A 20,557-nucleotide genomic window follows, 5' to 3' on the forward strand; every position below is an offset into this window, starting at 1 on the left:
TCTACGGACATACATGATGTCGTGAACTATCTATTCACCAAAAAGCATAAGATTGACGTAAAATTGTTTGCAAGTGTACAATGATTTTTGCCACTACTACTTAAATTCTATTTATTACATGTTTACAAACTCTTTCATATCTGACCACAATACTTTTTTAGTCCTTTAGTACCCTATCTACAAATTATGTGTATGACCAAACACAGGCATCAAAACATATCCCGTGCATGAGCTCCTAATTTATGAAGTACTCCCTCCGTCCCTTATTATTCGACCTGTTTTGATTTTTTGTACTATTCAAATAATTCACTTTGACCCTATTTTATTTCTAGTATATGATAACAAATATTAATATATAATATATTGTGGGATTCATCTTAATATATATATTCAAAATATTAATATTTTATAAGTTTTTATAATATGTAGTTAAAGAAATTGGTGGTCAAAGTTGTGCATTGGCAAACGTGTCCGGTCAAAACAGGTCGAGTATTAAGGGACAGAGAGAGTATAGGCCAATAAAACATTGTTAATGTCAAAAATTAGCAGTGGTAATAGGGTTTAACTAAAAATCAAACTATGATGCATTAAACCAGCCGAATCCATGAAATGTGAAAGCACAGAGTTGATAAATGTTAGCAAAGACTAAAAGTACAAGTATAAACGTTTGTAGTAATTAAGCCATTAATTTTCAAACTTACTAGTTATTGTAGACAGTTGAAGGTTGGTGGTGCGTCTTACTACTTACTAGTGTTATTAATTACTTCATGTGATTTTATTTACTTACTATATAAAAACATCGATCACTACACCTTGTTGCAACTACACACTTTTCAGTTTTCCCCCCTTCAATTCTAATTTAAAGGTTCCACTCAATATATATCCAAATAATTAGGTCGTATTATTGGGTTATTGAATTTAACAATGAACAAGTTATGCTTTTTGTTGGTTATTTCTGCCATTGTTGCTGCTGTTGATATTCATGGAGTTGAAGGAGGAGCGATGGTGACTGGCACTGTTTTCTGTGACCAGTGTAAAGATGGACAAGTCTCCCTCTTTGATTATCCCCTTTCTGGTATGTGTCTTCTACTCTTTTTATGTCATGTTCTTTTGTCGGGATTAAAAAGTCACGGTGATATATTGTATAATTTGGAATAGTAATAATGTCACAACTTATATTTGGACCGAATTTTAAAAATGTAGATATATCCCAGTTGATTTTTAATTGATTTTCGGTCATACTGTTCAAGTGTTAGCTTACACAAAATGGCATTTCTTTTCAAAAGCATACATTAGGAAAATGCAAACTTAACCTTAAGATTGATGGATTTTATGAAAAAGAAATAAAGATAATTTTTCTAATTCTCCCGTTACAAAAACAAAATAAACCCTTTTCGATCTTGGTTCAAAGATAACTATTGGTTTAGCCATTATTTCATTATATGTCGAATAATTTAGGCCACATTCTCTTCAATTAATTAAACCTAATTTCATAAGTTAAAATTAATGTGATGAGTAAATAATTCAGGCAGTACATAAATTTGAAGTAACAAAAGGAGTAATTTGAATGTACATGTATAACAACAAAAAGGAGTAGTCCGTAATTTGAATGTTAGATCTAAAAGTTACAAAAAAAAAATGCAGGAATGAAGGTAACAATGGTATGTCCAGGAAGTGGTGGGCAGACAGTGGTTGGGCAAGACACAACAAATATGTTAGGCAGCTATGCTTTGAGCTTTGATGGCACCCCTGATTTAACCACCTGTTTTACTCAGATCTCACCCAATTCTAATGGGCCTCAGTCGGACTCTAATAATAAATGTGGGTTTGCCCCAGGCCCACCCAAATCAGTTAGACTTATGTTTAGCATGTTTGATATGGAGATGTATTCTGTTGATCCCTTAATTTCTCAACCTGCTCAACCTATGTCTTATTGTTCTTCTTCTTCTTCTTCTTCATCATCATCACCACCTAAGACTCCTAGTCCTGTCACTTTACCACCACCTACAAGCTCTCTTCCTCAAGCTCCAACACCGCCTTTTACGCTCCCGCCTATGCCTCGCCTACCACCGTTGTTTTCCATGCCACCTACGCCTTTGGACCAAGACTCTGCATGCTCTAATGAGTAAGTTTACTTCTTTTTTTAAAAGGTTAAGAGTAGTTTTGCATTTCATTAAATTCTTAGCATGAAATTGTTTACTTTTTAGGTGAAATTAGGTGATGGGATGATAGTAACATCATATTATGAAAATGTAAATAAAATTAGCCACATTTCTAGCTAGGACAGCTCCTTTGACATTAAGTCCCTTAAAAACTTTTCACTATTTTGCAAATACTTAATTAGCCCATGGACCACGGCCTGTTTTTAGAAAGGAAACCGGCCTTTTATGGCAAAATATTATGGGTCGGTAGACTTTTTTTTTAATCTTTTAGCATGTCTTTTAACAAAATTACCTTTACCTATTTTTTATTTATCACCTTAAAATAGTATAAAAGGTGAAAAAATGGGACAATGACGTAAATTTATTACTTTGCACAAATGGGGCAAAAAATAGTTATTTTTTCTTAATGATGACATCAACGATCTTATGTGTTATAATTGTCTCACAGGAGACCTACTATATTTAAAATTTTCACGGATTGTAAAGGATAGTTCCACCGAATAATTAGGTTGATATATAATTTAGTGGAACTATTATTTTCAATCCGTGGAAGAATAACACTAGTACGTACGTGACTTTGAAACAAAAAATATATAAAAGATATTGATGAATAAAATTAATGGAATGTGAATGAGTGGTGCAGATATTGGATGAAGGCAGAATACAAATGCTACTGGAGAGCAGTGAAGCCAGATATGGCAGTAGGTTTAATATTCGGTCCCTTAGCAGCGGAGAAATATGGTAACGACTTAACATTGTGGAAAGGGCTTCAAGGAAAAGGTGACCCTTACAGGACCCTCTTAAGGGAAGGTGTAACTGCATTACTTAACTCCTATAACAGCCTCAAATTCCCTTATAACGCCGTTCAAGTGTTCCATAACCTTAATACTGCGCTAATGGGTTCTACTAATGGTGTTCTTCTTACTGCCTTGAGGTTCAAGAGGGCTAATACTGGCTATGGTCATGTTCCTTGCAAACTCCAAGCTTGCAAATTAATTAATTAATTACATGCATGGTTACTAATTCATCTAATACATCTACTACTGTAGTTAAATATGTTATGAATTTGTCACGTAGAGATTTGATTTTGGGAGGCACCATCATGATCAGTTGTTGTATGTGTCTGATACTCTGATCTATTGCTCAGATCGATATAATTAATATATAATTTTATATTACTTGAATACTTAATTGATCCCCTCACCTAGTTTAATTACTTTTGCTTTTATTGTTTTTGTTGTGCCTTTCCATGGTTCTACAATGTTACGTTAGAAAACTTATACTCCGTCTTAAATTGCAAGTCTACGTATCAATTGAATGTAAATAAGTTTCTAACTACATCTTCCATCCCTAGAAGATTGGTCTGTATTCCATAAATACATGTGCCTATTTATTTGCCCTTTATCTTATTTGGTTTAGGGACCAAGGGAGTAACTATGTACGTAGCATACGCATGCAAACTCTTTTCAAAGTAATGGCCAAAACTTGTATGCAATAGATTGATGCATTGAGTATACGAAGTACTACAATTGGTAGGCAAATCGAAAATGGTTAAACTTAAATTTACGGCAATGTCCAAATCACATACTCCCTCTGTCCCGGAATACTTGACCTATTTTCCTTATCGGGTCGTCCCTTAATACTTGACCTGTTTCTAAAAATGGAAATATTATAACAATATTATATTATTTCTCACTCCGGCCCTATTAACCCACCTACCCCCTACTCCATACAAAAAATAATTAAAAATTCAACCCCTACTCTCCCCCAACCCCACCTCTTAACCCACCTCCCACTAACTACATTAAAATAATACCCCACTATCAACTACTACGTATGAAATTAAATAAGTCAATTCAAGTCCCTTAAACTCTGTGCCGGTCAAACCAGGTCGAGCATTCCGGGACGGAGGGAGTAAAATTCAACTTCATACTTTCGTACTAAATATCTTTACCCTTTTCGTTTTATTCCGTTTCATAATATTTTTTACATTTTGCTTTATACTCCCTCCGTATGTTATTCAATGATACACTTTTCATAAACGACCGTATTTTATTAAAGGATACACTTTCCTTTTTTGGCATATCATGGTCCCCACTTCCAATTATATTAATATTTCATTTTTTTCTTGTGTTCTCCACACTTACTCACATCATCTTTTACTACAAAAAAAACAAGTCACCCACTACCCCATTTTAATCTTATTTTAATAAATTCAACTCAAACTCTCCTAAAGCGATGCTTCGGTCAAAGTGTATCGTTTAATTAAGTACGGAGGGAGTATTATTTTTGAACATAAAATTTATTATCTTACCCCACAATATTTACAACTTCTCACTCACTTCCCCTTACTTTATTCTTTATTTTATACCCACCTACCCTTTTTACACATCTATTTTACTTTTTCAATATTTTATTATATTCTCACACCTTCTCTACACTCTCCCACTTTTTTCTTAATATTTGTACAAAAAGTAAATTAATATAAAGATTATTCCGGTATCGATTAAGAACGGTTGGAGAGGCCTTGCTGGATGTATGATCTTGTTCTCTTGATGGAGTCCTGCACAAGTGACACTGGTAAGCTACTCTCGGAGGTGATTCGAGGATCTCCCCTACGATGCTTAAGTCAGAGATTATAGAGAGTATGTGTTTATGGTTGGGTGAAATGATTGTGATTACGTACCTTTTACAATAAATGAGGCCCATATATATAGGTGTGGGTCGGATGTAAGGACAATATGGGTCCTATACATGAGATAGCGACCCGTTGACTTTCTGGTGGAAGACTTATATCGCTGCTACCGGCACCACTCGAGTGCTGGTAAGGATAAGAGAAGCTGGTATGAAAGTTGTGCACATAAGCTTTACACGAGCAAGGGTGTTACCAGCAAGCTGGTAGCACACCCGTACAAAGATTATTATGAAACGGAGGTAGTATATAATTAAAGGCCAACTGGCCAAATGATTTAGTTTGTATCGGTGAACAGTCGAACTGCACTCCATGGTCCATGACAATTGCCGTAGGTAAACCAAACCTTGTGATTATGTTTTTCTATATGAAAATTTTGACCTGGTTTGCTGTGATTTTTGCTACCGGCTCTGCCTCTATCCATTCCGTGAAGTAATCTATGGCTACAATTAGGTACTTTCTTCCTCCAGAAGCAGTTGTGAATGACCCCAAAATATCCATTCCCAATTGTGAAAAAGGTACGGGGTTTAGAATGGGCTTGAGATCGGTTGTCGGTCAGTTGATGACTGCTGAAAACATCTTACACTTTTCACACATTTTGACATATTCTTGAGCTTCTGCCAGCATGGTTGGCCAGTAATACCCCTGGCGCTGACACAATAAGGCGAGGGTTTTTCCTCCTAAGTGATTTCCATAAATTCCCTCGTGAATTTCCTCTATCAATCTCGCTGATTCATATGCCGATATGCATCGCATCATGGGTAAGCTGAAAGCCCGTTTGTATAATTGGCCTTTGTAAATAAGGAACCATCATGAATTTTTCGTCACCTTTTTTGCCTCTATCTTATCTGCGGGTAGCGTTCCATCCCGCTTGTATGCCCACATGGTGTCATACCATTCTGGCTCATTTGTTATTACCATGATCTTTTTTCCTGTTTCCTCCGTACTCCTGCGACGCATAACCTCGATCATCACCGACTTACTCAGACTACTTGAGCTGGCTAGCTTGGACAAGGAATCAGCCAATGTGTTCATTTCTCGTGGCACCAGTATTATCTCAAATTTTACCAATTGTGCCTCTAAATGTTTCAATTTTTCAGGGTATTTTTTCATTGAAGCCTATGTCGCTTCGCATTCCCCTGAAAAATGATTGGGTACTAATTGTGAATCGATTGTCAGGCGAACTTTGTTGTTATGCAAATTTGTATGCCAACGATTGCTGCCTCATATTCTGCTTCGTTGTTCGATGCGCTGAAAGAGAATTTAATGGCATACTCGAACATATCTCCTCCTGGTGAGGTCGTTATGATACCAGCTCCTGACCCCACCTTGGTAAGTGGTAACGGAACCATCTACTGCTATCTCACATGTCCCTTCCTCTGGTTCCTCCTCGTGATATGACGTTTCCACTATGAAATCTGACAAAACTTGGGCTTTAATGGCCTTTCGGGGGTGGTATTCCATGTGGAATTTCGACATTTCGATTGCCCATCTTAGTAGCCTTCCCGACGTGTCCATTTTTTGCATCGCTTTTTCGAGTGAGTGATTGGTAAGAACTTCGATACCGTGAGCATCAAAGTAGGGTCTCGGCTTTCTTGCTGCGATTATTGCTGCCAATACTAGATTTTCTATAAGTGGGTACCGCCTTTCTGCTGATTGCAGAATGTGGCTCACAAAATACACGGGCATCTGAATCTTGTCTTTCTCTACAACCAGCTTCGCTGCTACCGTGTACTGGGATGCTGAAATGTATAATTGCAGAGTGTCCCCCTGCTCTGGCCTGGCTATTGTGGGGTAGGGTTCGCAAATGTTGTTTTACTGCTTCGAATGATGTGGTCTCTGTCTCCCCCCACTTGAACTTCTTGCTTTAACACGTTGAAAAAGGGCATGGATTTATCTGTTGATTTGCTGATGAATCGTGTTAGAGCTGCCATTCACCCAATCAGTTTTGGACGTCTTTTATGCACTTGGGTTCCGGTAAGTTTATGATAGCTTCTACCTTTTCTGGATTGGCGTCGATCTCCCTCTCACTTACCAAGAAACCTAGAAACTTTCCTGCTCTGACTCCGAACACACATTTCTTTGGATTTAGTTTCATCCAGAACTTTCTCAAAGTTTCAAATAATACTCGCAGATCGTCAACATGATCATTTGCTGACTTTCTTTTCACTATGGAGTCATCAACATATACTTCTATGTTTCTCCCCTTCTGGTCAGAAAACACTTTGTCTACCAGCTTCTGATATGTTGCCCCTGCGTTTTTTAAGCCAAACGACATGGCTTTGTAGCTGTAGACCCCTGAATCTGTGATGAATTCTGTTTTTTTCCTATCGGCCTTATGTAGGCTTATTTGATGGTATCTAGAGAATGCATCTAAAAATCTCAACAATGCATGTCCACTGGTGGAATCGACTAACCTGTCTATCCGAGGTAAAGGACAACAATCTTTGGGACAAGCTCGGTTTAAGTTGGTGAAGTCAACACACAATTGCCATTAGATTTTTTTACCATGACCACGTTAGCGAGCCATTTTGGGTAATCACAAACTTCTATTAGCCCAGCTCCCAGTAGCTTGTCGACCTCTTTCTTTATAGCATGAATTTTATCCACGGAGAAGTTTCGCTTCTTTTGTTTCACATGTCTGACTGCTTTGTCAACGTTTAATCTGTGAACCATGATGTCGGGATTAATATCTGGCATTTCATCTACCGAGAATGCGAAAACATCAGCATGTTCTTGAAACAAACCGATTAGATTGACCCGCTAATCTATTTCCATCCCACTTCCAATCTTCACAGTATACCTAGAATACCTTCTACCAGTTCTACCTCATGTGTTTCTCCTTCTGCTTCCGGTCTTGGAACACTAACCGGTCTTTCATCGAAGTTTTCTATTCTTAGATCCCCTCTTGGCCTTTTGACCGGAAGGTTAGCCTCTTGAGCTATATTCACCTCCGATACCATCCTTCCCGATGTTTCCAATGATGTCAGGTAACATGATCGGCCAGCTTCCTGACTACCCTGGATTCTTTTTGTTCTTTCCAGATTGGAAAGGTACACCATGGTGAGATGGTACGTTGACACTACTGCTTGTGCGTCATGGATAAAAGGTCGTCCCATGATTACATTGTCCGTCGCCGGTACCTTGATCACCAGAAAATCAACCATCAGATCTCTAGCTGATACTTCACTCCCCACTTGTACCGGTAAACGTATGCTGCCTTCCGGGTACACCGTAGCTCCAGAGAATCCAATGACAGGATATCTCATTTTTGACAACTCATTGTGATCAACATTCAGCTGCTTGAATGCTTCCCAGAATATGATGTTTGTCGAACTCCCCTCGTCAATCAAGCATCTCTTGACCGGAAAGTTAGGTATTTCCAGTTCTAGTACCAATGGATCGTCATGCGGGTAGATGATATCGCGACAATCTTCCGAAGTAAAAGATGCTATCGGTGTGTTGGGTGGTTTCGACCACTTCCTTGTGCTGTGGTAATTCACCAGATGCCGGTGCTCATGTAAACTTCTACCTGCTCCACTAATCGCCCCCCCGTGAATTGGCCCTCCTAAGATAACCCAAACCATGAGCTTCTTCCCTCTATCGGCACCCTCTCTACTTGATTCGGGTTGGGTTCGATTATCTTGCCTGACCGCTGGTGCTTGCTCAATCCTGGGTGCAGATTGAGAATACCCTGGCTGTGTGGGGACATAGGGAGCGTGGTGTTGTTGTGTATTCTGTTGTCTGTCGTTTCCATTGTTGTTATCTTGACGGGCTCTGTATTGAGAGAGATAACCCTTTCTCACCAACTACTCGATATTATATCTCAACTCCTTACAATGTTCTGTGTAGTGCCCATGGTCGTTATGGAAAGCACACTTTTTTTGAATTATCCGGAGCTTCCAGTGGTAACGGTTTTCTCCAAGCCGCTGACTTATTCACTGCGTAGATAGTTGCTCAAGCAGTATTGAGTGGGATGTAGACCTGGTATGCTCCAACTGGTTGCCTGCTCTAAAAACCTCCTCTCTGCTGATAACTTTCTTTCCTATATTATTGTCCTTCCGATAGCTTTGCTGGTGTGAGTGAGGCTGATCTTTTCTAGCTGCCTGGGATGTCTCCCCTCCCATTGCAGGGTGAGATATCAGCATCTGCTCCTCACTCCTGATGTATTCGTTATCTATCTTCAAAGCTTCCCTCAAGGTGGTAAATGATTTCCTCCCGAGATATTTCTTGAACTCGCAGTCATGCATTTCCCTTAGCAGGGCTTACATCGCTACCTCTTGCTGCAAGCATGATATGGTAATGGATTCATTATTAAAACGAGTCAAGTACTCTCTCAAAGGCTCTTTGTGCTTCTGGGAAATTGACATCAATTTTCCGGAAGTCTTCTTTCTTTCCACCTTACTGATGAAATACCTCACAAAATATTCTTGTATTTGCCTAAAACTAAAAATCGAACCGGCAGGTAGTTTCTTGTACCAGTCTGCTGCTATTCCTGACAAGGTGGTATGGAACACTTTGCACCACATGGCATCTGAATCTGAGTACAACATCATATGCTGCTCGAAGGTAGTAGAGTGGTTTTCGGGATCCGTATACGCATTTAAATGTTCCGTTGAATCAGATGTTCCGTTGTATTTTCATGTCGGCATTTTTACCTTTTCCATGGGCTGTTCCAGGATGCTCCTGCATAGTGGTGAATCTTTAGGATGGATTGTATGTCTCACCCGGTCCTGATGCAATCCTTACCCATCGTACATATTCCGATCCGGTTGCGTGGGTGTAATACCTCGTATTTTTCTGTATTTTATAAATATATTTTATTATATTTATAAAGTATTTTTATGATTTTTATAATTTAAAACGCATTTAAATGTTATTTAAATGTATTTTATTTTATTAGAATATTTATTAGTTTAATTATTACCAAACGAATTTATTATTTAATGTTGGGAATTTAATTGGGTTTCAAAAGTAAAACGATTTTAAATGAATCTAGCCCAATTCAATTCCAAGTTCAAGTCCAAACAAATTAAACAAGCCCATCCTATGTTTAATGAAGCCCGAAAGGGAATCCTAAAGCCTAGCCCATCTTTGAGTTTACTAAGCCTTTAAATATAGGTGCTCACCCTCAAAATCGCTCACTATTATTCATTAAACCTAAAAGTAAAACCCTAACCCTAAATTCTTCTTTCTTTCGTCGAATTTATGTTTGGCCGTTTTTCTCCTACTTCTGTTCGTTTTGAGAAAAAATTTCTCCTTAAAAGTTGTAGATCTCGAAAAGTTCTTGAACTTTGCCTCAAGAATCGATCAATTCCGAGTTTTAGATTAAAAGTTATGAGCGTTCTAAAATCCTGCTGCAGTAATTTCTCTTCTCCTCTCTTTGGCCTGTCTCCTTGCCGAGCACGCACAGCAATTGTGCGCTCGTTCCTTGTGCCTCGAGCACACACGCCCCTCGCCCTTGATGCTCACTGCCTCGTGCCCTCGTGCACGTAACCATACACCTCACACTCTCTTGCTCCCTCGCGCAGCGCCAGCACGCCCCTGCGTTGCTGTTGTGTTGTTGCTGTGTGGGTGCTGCCTCTCGCCCAGCCACACACATCTCGTCCCTCGTCCCTCTTGCTCGCGCTAGCCCGCGCCCTCGTCCCTCTTGCTTGCGCACAGCTGTTGCCCTGCCCCTGCTCTTCGTTCTCGCCGCGCTCGCACACACACAAGGCGTGTGTGTGTGTGTGTTCTTGTTCGTTCACTCAATTCTTTCGCCAAATCACAATTAATTCGTGGTTGTTCCGTGCTATAGGCCGGATTGGTATAATTCTCTTTTTCCTTGCCTATTCTATTTCAATTCCGTATTTAAATTATATTATTATTATTGGTTTTGATTAATTAAAATGATGGGATCGGTTATGAACACCGAATTTTGATGATTTGTATGTTTGAATTATTGGAGAATGTTTTGAATTGAAATATTATAATTTTCAGATTTGAAGTATATATTAAAGCTTCAATTTTTATTAATTAGTTTTAATGGTTTTAATTACAAACTATGATTAGAGTTTTAATCTAAGCCTTATGAGCGATTGATTAGCATAATTAGATGATAAATTTAATTATGATAATCAATTATATTTTTCAGAATATTGTAAAGACTTAAAACGTCGACTTTTAATGGTTTTATACATGAAAATAAATTAATTTCATGCTACGGTTTTAAACGATTGATTGAGACTATTATTTTATTAATGAACGATTAAGTTCTAATTAATTCAAGTGTTTTAAAACTAAACAAAGTTGCTGGAAATTTAGTAAACATGGATAATAATTAAGTTTCATTATTTTAATTATAGGAGTTGATTTCTAGCTTTGAGTCGTGATTTGCATAGTGGCCCACGTACTTAGGTATTCCAGGTACGTACAAGTCTAGGGCGACCACACTATTTGTCAAGGACATTACATGATTGTTGTTGATGTGAATTATATTATGTGGATTCATATTTGTTTTGGTGAACGATCATGTGAATTATTATATTGGCATTATTGAATTATTGGTTGAACAAGCATGTTGGGATTATTATGAGTATGGATTTCATTGTCAATCATGTTGTTCAATATTTATGCTTGTATGGTTTGGTTTCACATGCAAGGGATGAATTATTTATTATTATGCTATTGTACGGGATGTCTGGCATACTTTTGAGTCAATTATTCGTACCACGTTGTACTATTTATTTTACCACATGTGAAGGGATAGCTCACGTAAGCCACCACACATGTAGGGTTCAGTTGGGAATATTGTGTATAAAAAGAATTAGGATTTGTCGTGCAAGGGCACAACCCTCATGTTAATAGGCATGATGTGGAATCTCACCTTTTGTGAGAAGGAACCTGGTAGTAATTTCACAGTGTCTTGCTTTGTTGATCACAAGTCCTAAAGCATTAAAATAAGATTGTTTTGGTTGTTGTTTATTAATTGTATGTGTGTATGTTTGTTGAGTCTTGAGTTCGCCTTTAATAAAATATTAATAAACGTAAAGTGCAACCAGAACAAGCTTCAAAACTCTTGGAACGTATATACCTTGAGTATGAACAATGTGAAGGAAATAATGCCCTTGGTCCAAGTATGCATTCTATGTTAAGTCTAATAAATGCGGTTCAGTATTAAGTAACAAGTTAATAAATCAGTGAGATTAAGTGAGCTGAATGCCTAGCTAGAGGCCGCTTCAGTTCAAGTGGAATTAATGATATTAATCCACAGCTTACTCTTGACTGAACCCGTAGGGTCACACAAATAGTACGTAAACGGATCAAGTATTTAATGGCATTAAATACTCTATCTATGGATATTCGGAATCGACGGATCTTGGTTTCAGTGGGAGCTGAGATCGTCACAAGCAAGAAATGAATACTCCGGAAACGATGATATTGCCGGAAACGGAAATATGGATCGTATCGGATATATAAATATTATCCAAGTCGTAGATGTTTCCGGAAACGGAAACATGGTACGTATCGGAAAATATTATCGGAAATGGAAATATTGCCGGAATCGGAAATATTGCCGGAAACGGAAATATTGTCAGAATCAGAAATATTATCGGAATCGGAAAATAATTCTGGAAACGGAAATATTAAATATTTGTTCGAAACGGAAATTAATTCCGGAATCGGAAATATTAAATATTGTTCGTATCGGAAATGAATTCCGGAATCGGGAATTTAATCGGAAGCGTGTCGTACGAATTAGCATCGGACGAGGCCCGCTAGACGAAGGCCCAACACGAAGCCAGGCCATCGCCCAGCGAGCCGCACGCACCAACGCACGCCTCGACCAGGCCCAGCGCAAGGCCAGGCCCAGCCAAGGGCACGCGCGCGCGAGAGCACAGCAGCGTGGGCTGTGCGCCTGTCGTGGGCCGCAAGGCTTGCGCGGGTGCACGGCTTGTGCAATGCTTGTGCGGGAAATCCTAATCCTATTAGGATTTGTGCAAAGATTAAAATCCTACTCCTATTAGATTTGTTTTGTTATTTAGAGTCCTAATAAAGTTCTAACTAGCAAATCCACATCCTAGTAGGATTACAATTCCTTTTCCATACTCCTATAAATAGGTGCCTAGGGTCACAATTTATGGGTACGATTGAAGTATTCAAAGGGTAAGTTTTGAAATAAAAATCAGCCATACACTTGCAAACACTAGCTGAAATTCCTAAGCACCTTAAGGGCGATTTTAGTTGGTCTAACTTGAGGCGGATCCGGACGTACTGTGGACTATCTACGAAGGGACGACATTTGGAGTCCTAAAGACTTGTTCTTGTTCGGTTCGGGCGCAGCTAGGGAAGACACGCTACAACATGTATGCATCTATTCTATGCTAAATGATTATGTGTAAATAATATGCTTTCCTGGCTTTATGGTTTTTCCGCATGATTTATGAATTGTCGTATATATCATAACCTAACAGTGGTATCACGAGCCTCTTATTATTTTCATAATCTAAATTGCATAAACATGGTTAAATATTACAAATTTGCAAGAATTAAAAGGGGTGATTAATTTTCGTAATTGTTAATTAATTGCAAATTGCGTTTATTTAATTATACGTACGCAGTTTTTCGGCAGTTTCTTCGTTACTCATCCAAATCGAGTGATTTTTGTGTCAATTCCGCATGTAAAAGGAATTCTAAAATTTTGACAAAAAAAGATTTTTTCGGCCGAACCCAGAATTCTCAAATTCGAAGCCTAACTATGACTTTTCGGAGGTTTTAGTTTTTCGAACGCAAAATTTCGTAAATTTAAGATGTTAAATTAAATATTTGCGATTCTTGTTGTTAAATCTTGAATTTTTGATTGACCTACTGTATATGTTTAACAAGTTTGAATGCCTAGCCTTGTTAATTATGCAATCTAATTTGTAATTATGATTAATTTGTTGAAAATTGGAATAATCTAGAATTAATTTGATTTTCATAATTAGTTATAATTTAATTAGATACCTATGATTAAAAACCACCATAAAAATTGTAAATTTATGTTAAATTTTAAATTTTTATGACCTAGACTTGAATCCATGTTAATCGGAAATCAATAAATTAATAAATTTTCGATTTTTCGCGCTAAAATTATGAAATTAATATGATTTATTAATGTGTCATTAATTTTGAAAATAAATTTTTAATTTTTATGCGATTCGCTCATATAACTTGCACGCACAAAGCAATGGACGCTACGTGTTACCCTTAAGGGATGTTGTATAGTGCGGGCATGCGACGACGAGCAAGGGAGCTCGTCGCCCATGCGGTACGAATGCAGCGAGCAAGGGCATGGTGCACGAGCACAAGGCAGCAGCCCTGCCTTGTGTCGTGGGTTGTGTGCGATGGGCGCATGGGCAAGGGCGAGAGCAAGGCACAAGCAGTCGCGTGTGGGCAGCAAGCGAGCTGCGCCACAGCGCGCACTGCCTCGCCCAAGCGTGCGACGAGCGCTGCACCCAGCGATGGTGAGCAGCGTGCGCGTGCGACGAGCGCTGCGCCCAGCGAGGGTGAGCAGCGTGCTTGTTGCGACGAGCGCTGGCGCGCGCCTTGCGATGGAATGCAGCAGCGATGCGACGCAGCGCATGGGCTGCGCGCACATGGCCAGCGATGGCTGTGTGCGTGTGGCCCATGGATGTGCGTTGCGTGGGGTTGTTGCGTCACGATTAGATCGTTTTAAAATTTTAATTTGAAATTTTCATTTTTCGTAATTTTAATTAATTTTAAAATTAATAATTTAAATTATTTTCTTGGATTTTAATTTTGAATATTGTAATTATAATAAATTTTATTTATTCTAATTATTTTACTAAAATTAAAATCATGAATTAATTTAAATACGACTGAAATTAAATTAAACTTTTTGGATTCAATTATAAATTTATATGAGCTTTAGATTTTAATTAAATTTGTATGTTTCCGGTTAGACTAGAAATACATTTTTATGTTTAAAATTAGTAAAGCATATGAATTTATTGGTTTAAGTGGGAGCGTTTTTTTTTTAGTCATAAACTCTTGATTAGGTCTACAAATCCTTAAGGTTAAAACAACTTGATTAGAATTAATAAGGACTGAATAATTGGTAGATTATTGGTGCCCTTGATTAATTGCTGCAAATGTTTACGTGATGCATAATGTGTTTTACTAACCAGCTATGTGGGCCATTCATGATAATGAATGGGTGAATGGTATATATTGTATATGTACTGTTTTGCAGGTTATGAAGTGACTAGTATGGCCCAAATAGGATAGAAAATATGGTCTGCGTACCATTAATTTGAATGTAATTGGTCTAAAGTACCAAAGTTATTTTTCAATTCAAATATGGTCTGCGAACCATCAAATAGTTGTAATTAGTTATAGCTTATCCTATTTGAAGACAATGGTGCCTCCCACGGAGATTTTCAAGACGGACTTTGAAGTCAAAGCTTCAAGATGAAGTCGGGCCATACTAGATCACAAATATCTTATGCATGTTTTAAGTTATTTATTGTTTTAAATATGTCTTAAAATGCATGAGATCAAAAGCTTGATTATGTTGCATGATTAAGGATTTTAGTTCACTTAAAATCTAACCAACATAGTAAGAGCCTTAAGTTCCAAACTTAAAAATTGAGTTAAAAGGTGCCATGCCAAAATATACACTTGCTTGGATATCCTTTACATCAATCTAGTAATAGTTTTCGCTCAGCGAGGTGTTACTTATTGGTCCTAAAGGGGCAAGGTACACAAATAATTGTGAGTACATGTTAGTTTTGGTGAAACTCAACGATATAAGTAAGGAGTCCTTTTATGTCGTGGCAAATTCGATAGGTTTACCTAATAAGTTCTTAGACGTACCTATCAACCAAGAATAGTTTCTAGACTATTAGCAAAAGGCTTTTGCTTACCTAAGATGTTCTAGGATTAAGTCGACAAACTGTGCTTAGTTCTTCAATGATTTTAGGATCTTGGAATCATTTTATTCACACCTGCCGGAACACATAATTTGAATAAAATGCTTAATAAACATTGAATTATGCATGTATGCTAGAATTTAAGTTTATTAAGAGAAACTGTGAATGGTTATTTATTTGTTTATTCTTTTCAATTGTAGTTTTTAATATGGCAAACAACAATTCATTCAACATTCGATCAATTCTCGAAAAGGAGAAGTTGAACGGGAAAAACTTCCTTGACTGGCAAAGGAACTTGCAAATAGTTCTTATGCAGGAAGAAAAGGAGTATGTCCTAGATGAGGCGATGCCCGAAGCTGCAGGCGACGGGGTCACTCAGGCAGCCCTCAATCGTTGGATTGATGCCAACAAGGATGTGAAATGTCTAATGCTCGCCACCATGAGTGCGGATCTGCAGAAAACGTTCATCAACTCAGATGCTTTCACAATCATCAGTGAGTTGAAGAACATGTTCCAAGATCTGGCTCGAGTCGAAAGATTCGAGACTCATAGGCAAATTCTTGAGACCAAGCTTAAGAAAGGCGAGCCCGTAAGTCCACATGTTCTCAAAATGATTGGACTCATTGAGAATATGAGTCGGCTGGATCAGCAATTTTCTCAGGAAATGGCTATAGACACCATCCTCCATTCTCTTCATAGCGGGTATGATCAGTTCAAACTGAACTACAGTATGAATAGTCTGGACAAAACGCTCACTGAGCTTCACGGTATGCTGAAGACCGCTGAAAAGACGCTCAAAAGTGATAAGCAGGATGTGCTTATGGTGCGTGGGGGCAAGTTCAAGAAATCTGGAAAGAAGAGGAATGCTAAGAAAGGTGGCAACAAGGCCAGCCCAACTAAGCAAACTGGCGCCAAATCTGCAAAGAGGAAGGTCAGTCAACCCACTTCTGAATCCGAATGCTTCTACTGCAAGAAGAAGGGGCATTGGAAGAGAGATTGCTTGAAGCTAAAGGAAGATCAGAAGAACGGAACAGTCGTTCCATCTTCAGGTATTTTCGTTATAGACTGTATACTTGCTAATTCAACTTCTTGGGTATTAGATACAGGTTGTGGCTCACACTTATGTTCCAATCCACAGGGACTAAGAAGAAGTAGAAAGTTAAGCAAGGGTGAAGTCGACCTACGAGTGGGAAATGGAGCACGGATTGCTGCATTAGCCGTAGGAACTTACTATTTGTCGTTGCCCTCCGGGCTAGTTTTGGAACTGGAAGAATGTTTCCATGTTCCAAGTCTTACTAAAAACATCATTTCAGTTTCTTGCTTAGATGCTAAGGGATTTTCCTTTTTAATAAAAGACAATAGTTGTTCGTTTTATTTTAAAGAGATGTTTTATGGATCTGCTAGATTAGTCAATGGACTTTATTTATTAGATCACGACAAACAAGTATATAACATAAATACCAAAAAGGCCAAAAAGGATGATTCAGATCTCACCTATCTGTGGCATTGTCGATTAGGCCATATAAACTTGAAACGCTTAGAAAGACTTCAAAGAGAAGGAATTCTAGAACCATTTGACTTAGAGGATTATGGTAAATGCGAATCATGTTTACTTGGCAAAATGACAAAGCAACCTTTCTCTAAAGTTGGAGAAAGAGCAAATGAACTATTGGGTTTAATCCATACAGATGTATGTGGACCAATGAGTACAAATTCTAGAGGTGGTTTCAGCTACTTTATCACTTTCACTGATGACTTCAGTAGGTATGGTTATGTCTACCTAATGAAGCATAAGTCTGAATCCTTTGACAAATTCAAGGAATTTCAGAGTGAAGTAGAGAATCAATTAGGCAAGAAGATTAAGGCACTGCGGTCTGATAGAGGCGGTGAATATCTGAGCTATGAATTTGATGACCATCTGAAAGAATGTGGAATTCTATCAGAATTGACTCCTCCTGGAACACCACAATGGAACGGTGTGTCGGAACGGAGGAACAGAACCTTGCTAGACATGGTCACGTCAATGATGGGTCAGGCCGAACTTCCATTAGAATTTTGGGGACATGCACTAAAAACAGCTGCACTCACTATAAATAGAGCTCCGTCTAAAGCTGTCGAAAAGACTCCATACGAATTATGGTTTGGAAAGCCTCCAAATGTATCTTTTCTTAAGATTTGGGGATGTGAAGTATACGTCAAACGATTAATTTCAGACAAACTTCATCCAAAATCTGACAAATGTATCCTTGTGGGCTATCCAAAGGAAACAAAGGGGTATTACTTCTACAATACATCTGAGAACAAAGTGTTTGTTGCTCGAGATGGTGTCTTTTTGGAGAAGGATCACATTTCCAAAATGACAAGTGGGAGAAAAGTAGACCTCGAAGAAATTCGAGTCGAACAACAAACTCTAGAGAATGCTCAAGATGACATTCAGGATGAAACTCAGAGATCTTTAGAAGAATCTGGTGAGAATCATGGTCAATCTAGAAATGTTACCCCGCGTAGATCGCAAAGATATAGATCTCAACCGGAAAGATACTTAGGTATTTTGACGAACGAGAGCTATGACGTTCTATTACTTGAAAGTGATGAACCTGCGACTTACAAGCAAGCTATGACGAGCCCTAGCTCCAAGCAGTGGCAAGAAGCCATGCAATCTGAATTAGACTCCATGTCTGAAAACCAAGTATGGGATTTGGTCGATTTGCCAGATGGCTACCAAGCCATTGGAAGCAAATGGGTTTTCAAACTGAAAAAGGACAAGGATGGGAAACTTGAAGTTTTCAAAGCTAGATTGGTTGCAAAAGGTTACAGGCAAGTCCACGGTGTGGATTACGATGAAACCTTTTCACCAGTTGCAATGCTAAAGTCTATTCGGATAATGTTAGCAATCGCTGCATATTACGATTACGAAATATGGCAGATGGATGTCAAAACTGCTTTCTTAAACGGCGTTTTAACAGAAACTGTGTTTATGACACAGCCTGAAGGTTTTGAGGATCCAAAGAATGCTAAAAAGGTATGCAAGCTAAAGAAGTCAATCTACGGATTGAAGCAGGCATCCAGGAGCTGGAATATACGTTTTGATGAAGCAGTCAGTGACTTTGGTTTCATCAAGAACGCGGACGAATCTTGTGTATACAAGAAGGTCAGTGGGAGCAAAATTGCTTTCCTACTATTATATGTCGACGACATATTGCTTATCGGAAATGACATTCCTATGTTGAACTCTGTCAAGATTTGGGTTGGGAAATGTTTTTTCGATGAAGGATCTAGGAGAAGCATAGTACATATTGGGCATCAAGATTTACAGAGATAGATCTAAAAGGATGATTGGACTTAGTCAAAGCACTTATATCAATAAGGTGCTTGATAGGTTCAAGATGGCGGACTCCAAGCGAGGCTACCTACCCATGTCTCATGGAATGACTCTAAGCAAGACTAAGTGCCCAAAAACACTTGATGAGCGTAGACGAATGAATGGGATTCCATATGCATCATTGATTGGTTCAATAATGTATGCTATGATATGTACACGCCCGGATGTTGCGTACGCACTCAGTGCTACGAGCAGATACCAGTCAGACCCAGGAGAGGCGCATTGGACTGCTGCCAAGAATATTCTGAAGTACCTGAAAAGGCACAAAGATGACTTCCTGGTCTATGGTGGAGATGATGAATTAATTGTTAAAGGCTATACGGACGCAAGTTTCCAAACCGACAAAGATGATTTTAGATCACAGTCTGGGTTTGTCTTCTGCCTCAACGGAGGAGCAGTAAGCTGGAAAAGTGCTAAGCAAAGCACCATTGCGGATTCTACAACTGAAGCGGAGTACATTGCTGCACATGAAGCAGCAAAGGAAGCTATATGGCTAAGGAAGTTCATAGGAGAACTTGGTGTAGTCCCCTCCATTAAAGGACCAATAGCCCTGTATTGTGATAATAACGGAGCTATTGCACAGGCAAAAGAGCCTAGACACCACCAGAGAGTCAAGCATGTACTTCGTAGATTTCACCTTCTACGAGAGTTCGTTGAAAGAAAAGAAGTCGAGATAAGCAAAATTGGAACTGATGACAACATATCAGATCCATTAACTAAACCTCTGCCGCAGGCGAAGCACAACTCGCACACTGCAGCTATGGGAATCAAGCATATTGGAGAATGGCTTTGATGTCTCTGTTTAATGTTTTAAAGTTTTAGAGTTTAAATCTTTGTAAAACATTATTGGTTAATCATTCACAATAAATGAAATGAATTCATTTTTCCATTTAATTTATGGTTTATTAAATGATGAGTCCCTTCAATTTGACGATATATTCAAGATAGACTGTCAGGACCAGTCCTGTGACTAAGAAATGTCTATCAAGTGAACTTGAATGTCAAAGGTTGAAAATGGTCCCTAATCGGAGTTTTCTATAAAATTGGACGCATAGAAAACGTTAGACGATTAGAATGCAAGATGACTAGTAGTTCTGTTTCTTGAACTATGTGGACATGGCAATGTCATAATCATTTGCATAGATAATTACTTTGGGAAGACTAGTATCGGACAAGACCTATGAAACTTTACTGTAAGAGATGAAAATCTGTCATAAGTAAATTTCATTAAATTATTAGACACTAAATCCTCAATACCTGAGTGATTTGAGATTACTTGTTTGAGAACTGGTTGCTTTGACGTTGACCAACCGTCGCACCGTAAAAGGAGGCTATAAAGGCAACGCTCAGGTAATCACCTATCAAACGAAGTCTAATCTCAAGATCGCAAGATTGGGATTGTCCTCCC

General features: G+C 38.5%; 2 protein-coding genes across 2 annotated transcripts; one reads left to right on the forward strand and one right to left on the reverse strand.

Moving 5' to 3' along the window:
* The first annotated feature begins 793 nt into the window (after window positions 1–793).
* Window positions 794–3,348, forward strand: LOC110786526 (uncharacterized). The gene is made up of 3 exons (XM_021991084.2): window positions 794–1,075; window positions 1,645–2,125; window positions 2,806–3,348. The coding sequence occupies exons 1-3, from the start codon at window positions 925–927 to the stop codon at window positions 3,164–3,166; spliced, it is 993 nt and encodes a 330-aa protein (XP_021846776.2). The 5' UTR covers window positions 794–924; the 3' UTR covers window positions 3,167–3,348.
* Window positions 3,349–7,317: 3,969 nt separating this feature from the next.
* Window positions 7,318–9,104, reverse strand: LOC130472183 (uncharacterized). Its single transcript, XM_056842671.1, has 3 exons — window positions 8,839–9,104; window positions 7,667–8,631; window positions 7,318–7,559 (listed from the first exon to the last, which is right to left on the reverse strand). The coding sequence occupies exons 1-3, from the start codon at window positions 9,102–9,104 to the stop codon at window positions 7,318–7,320; spliced, it is 1,473 nt and encodes a 490-aa protein (XP_056698649.1).
* Between the last annotated feature and the right edge of the window lie 11,453 nt (window positions 9,105–20,557).

This window comes from Spinacia oleracea, chromosome 4 (genome assembly GCF_020520425.1).
Source record: "Spinacia oleracea cultivar Varoflay chromosome 4, BTI_SOV_V1, whole genome shotgun sequence".
Lineage (NCBI taxonomy): Eukaryota > Viridiplantae > Streptophyta > Magnoliopsida > Caryophyllales > Amaranthaceae > Spinacia > Spinacia oleracea.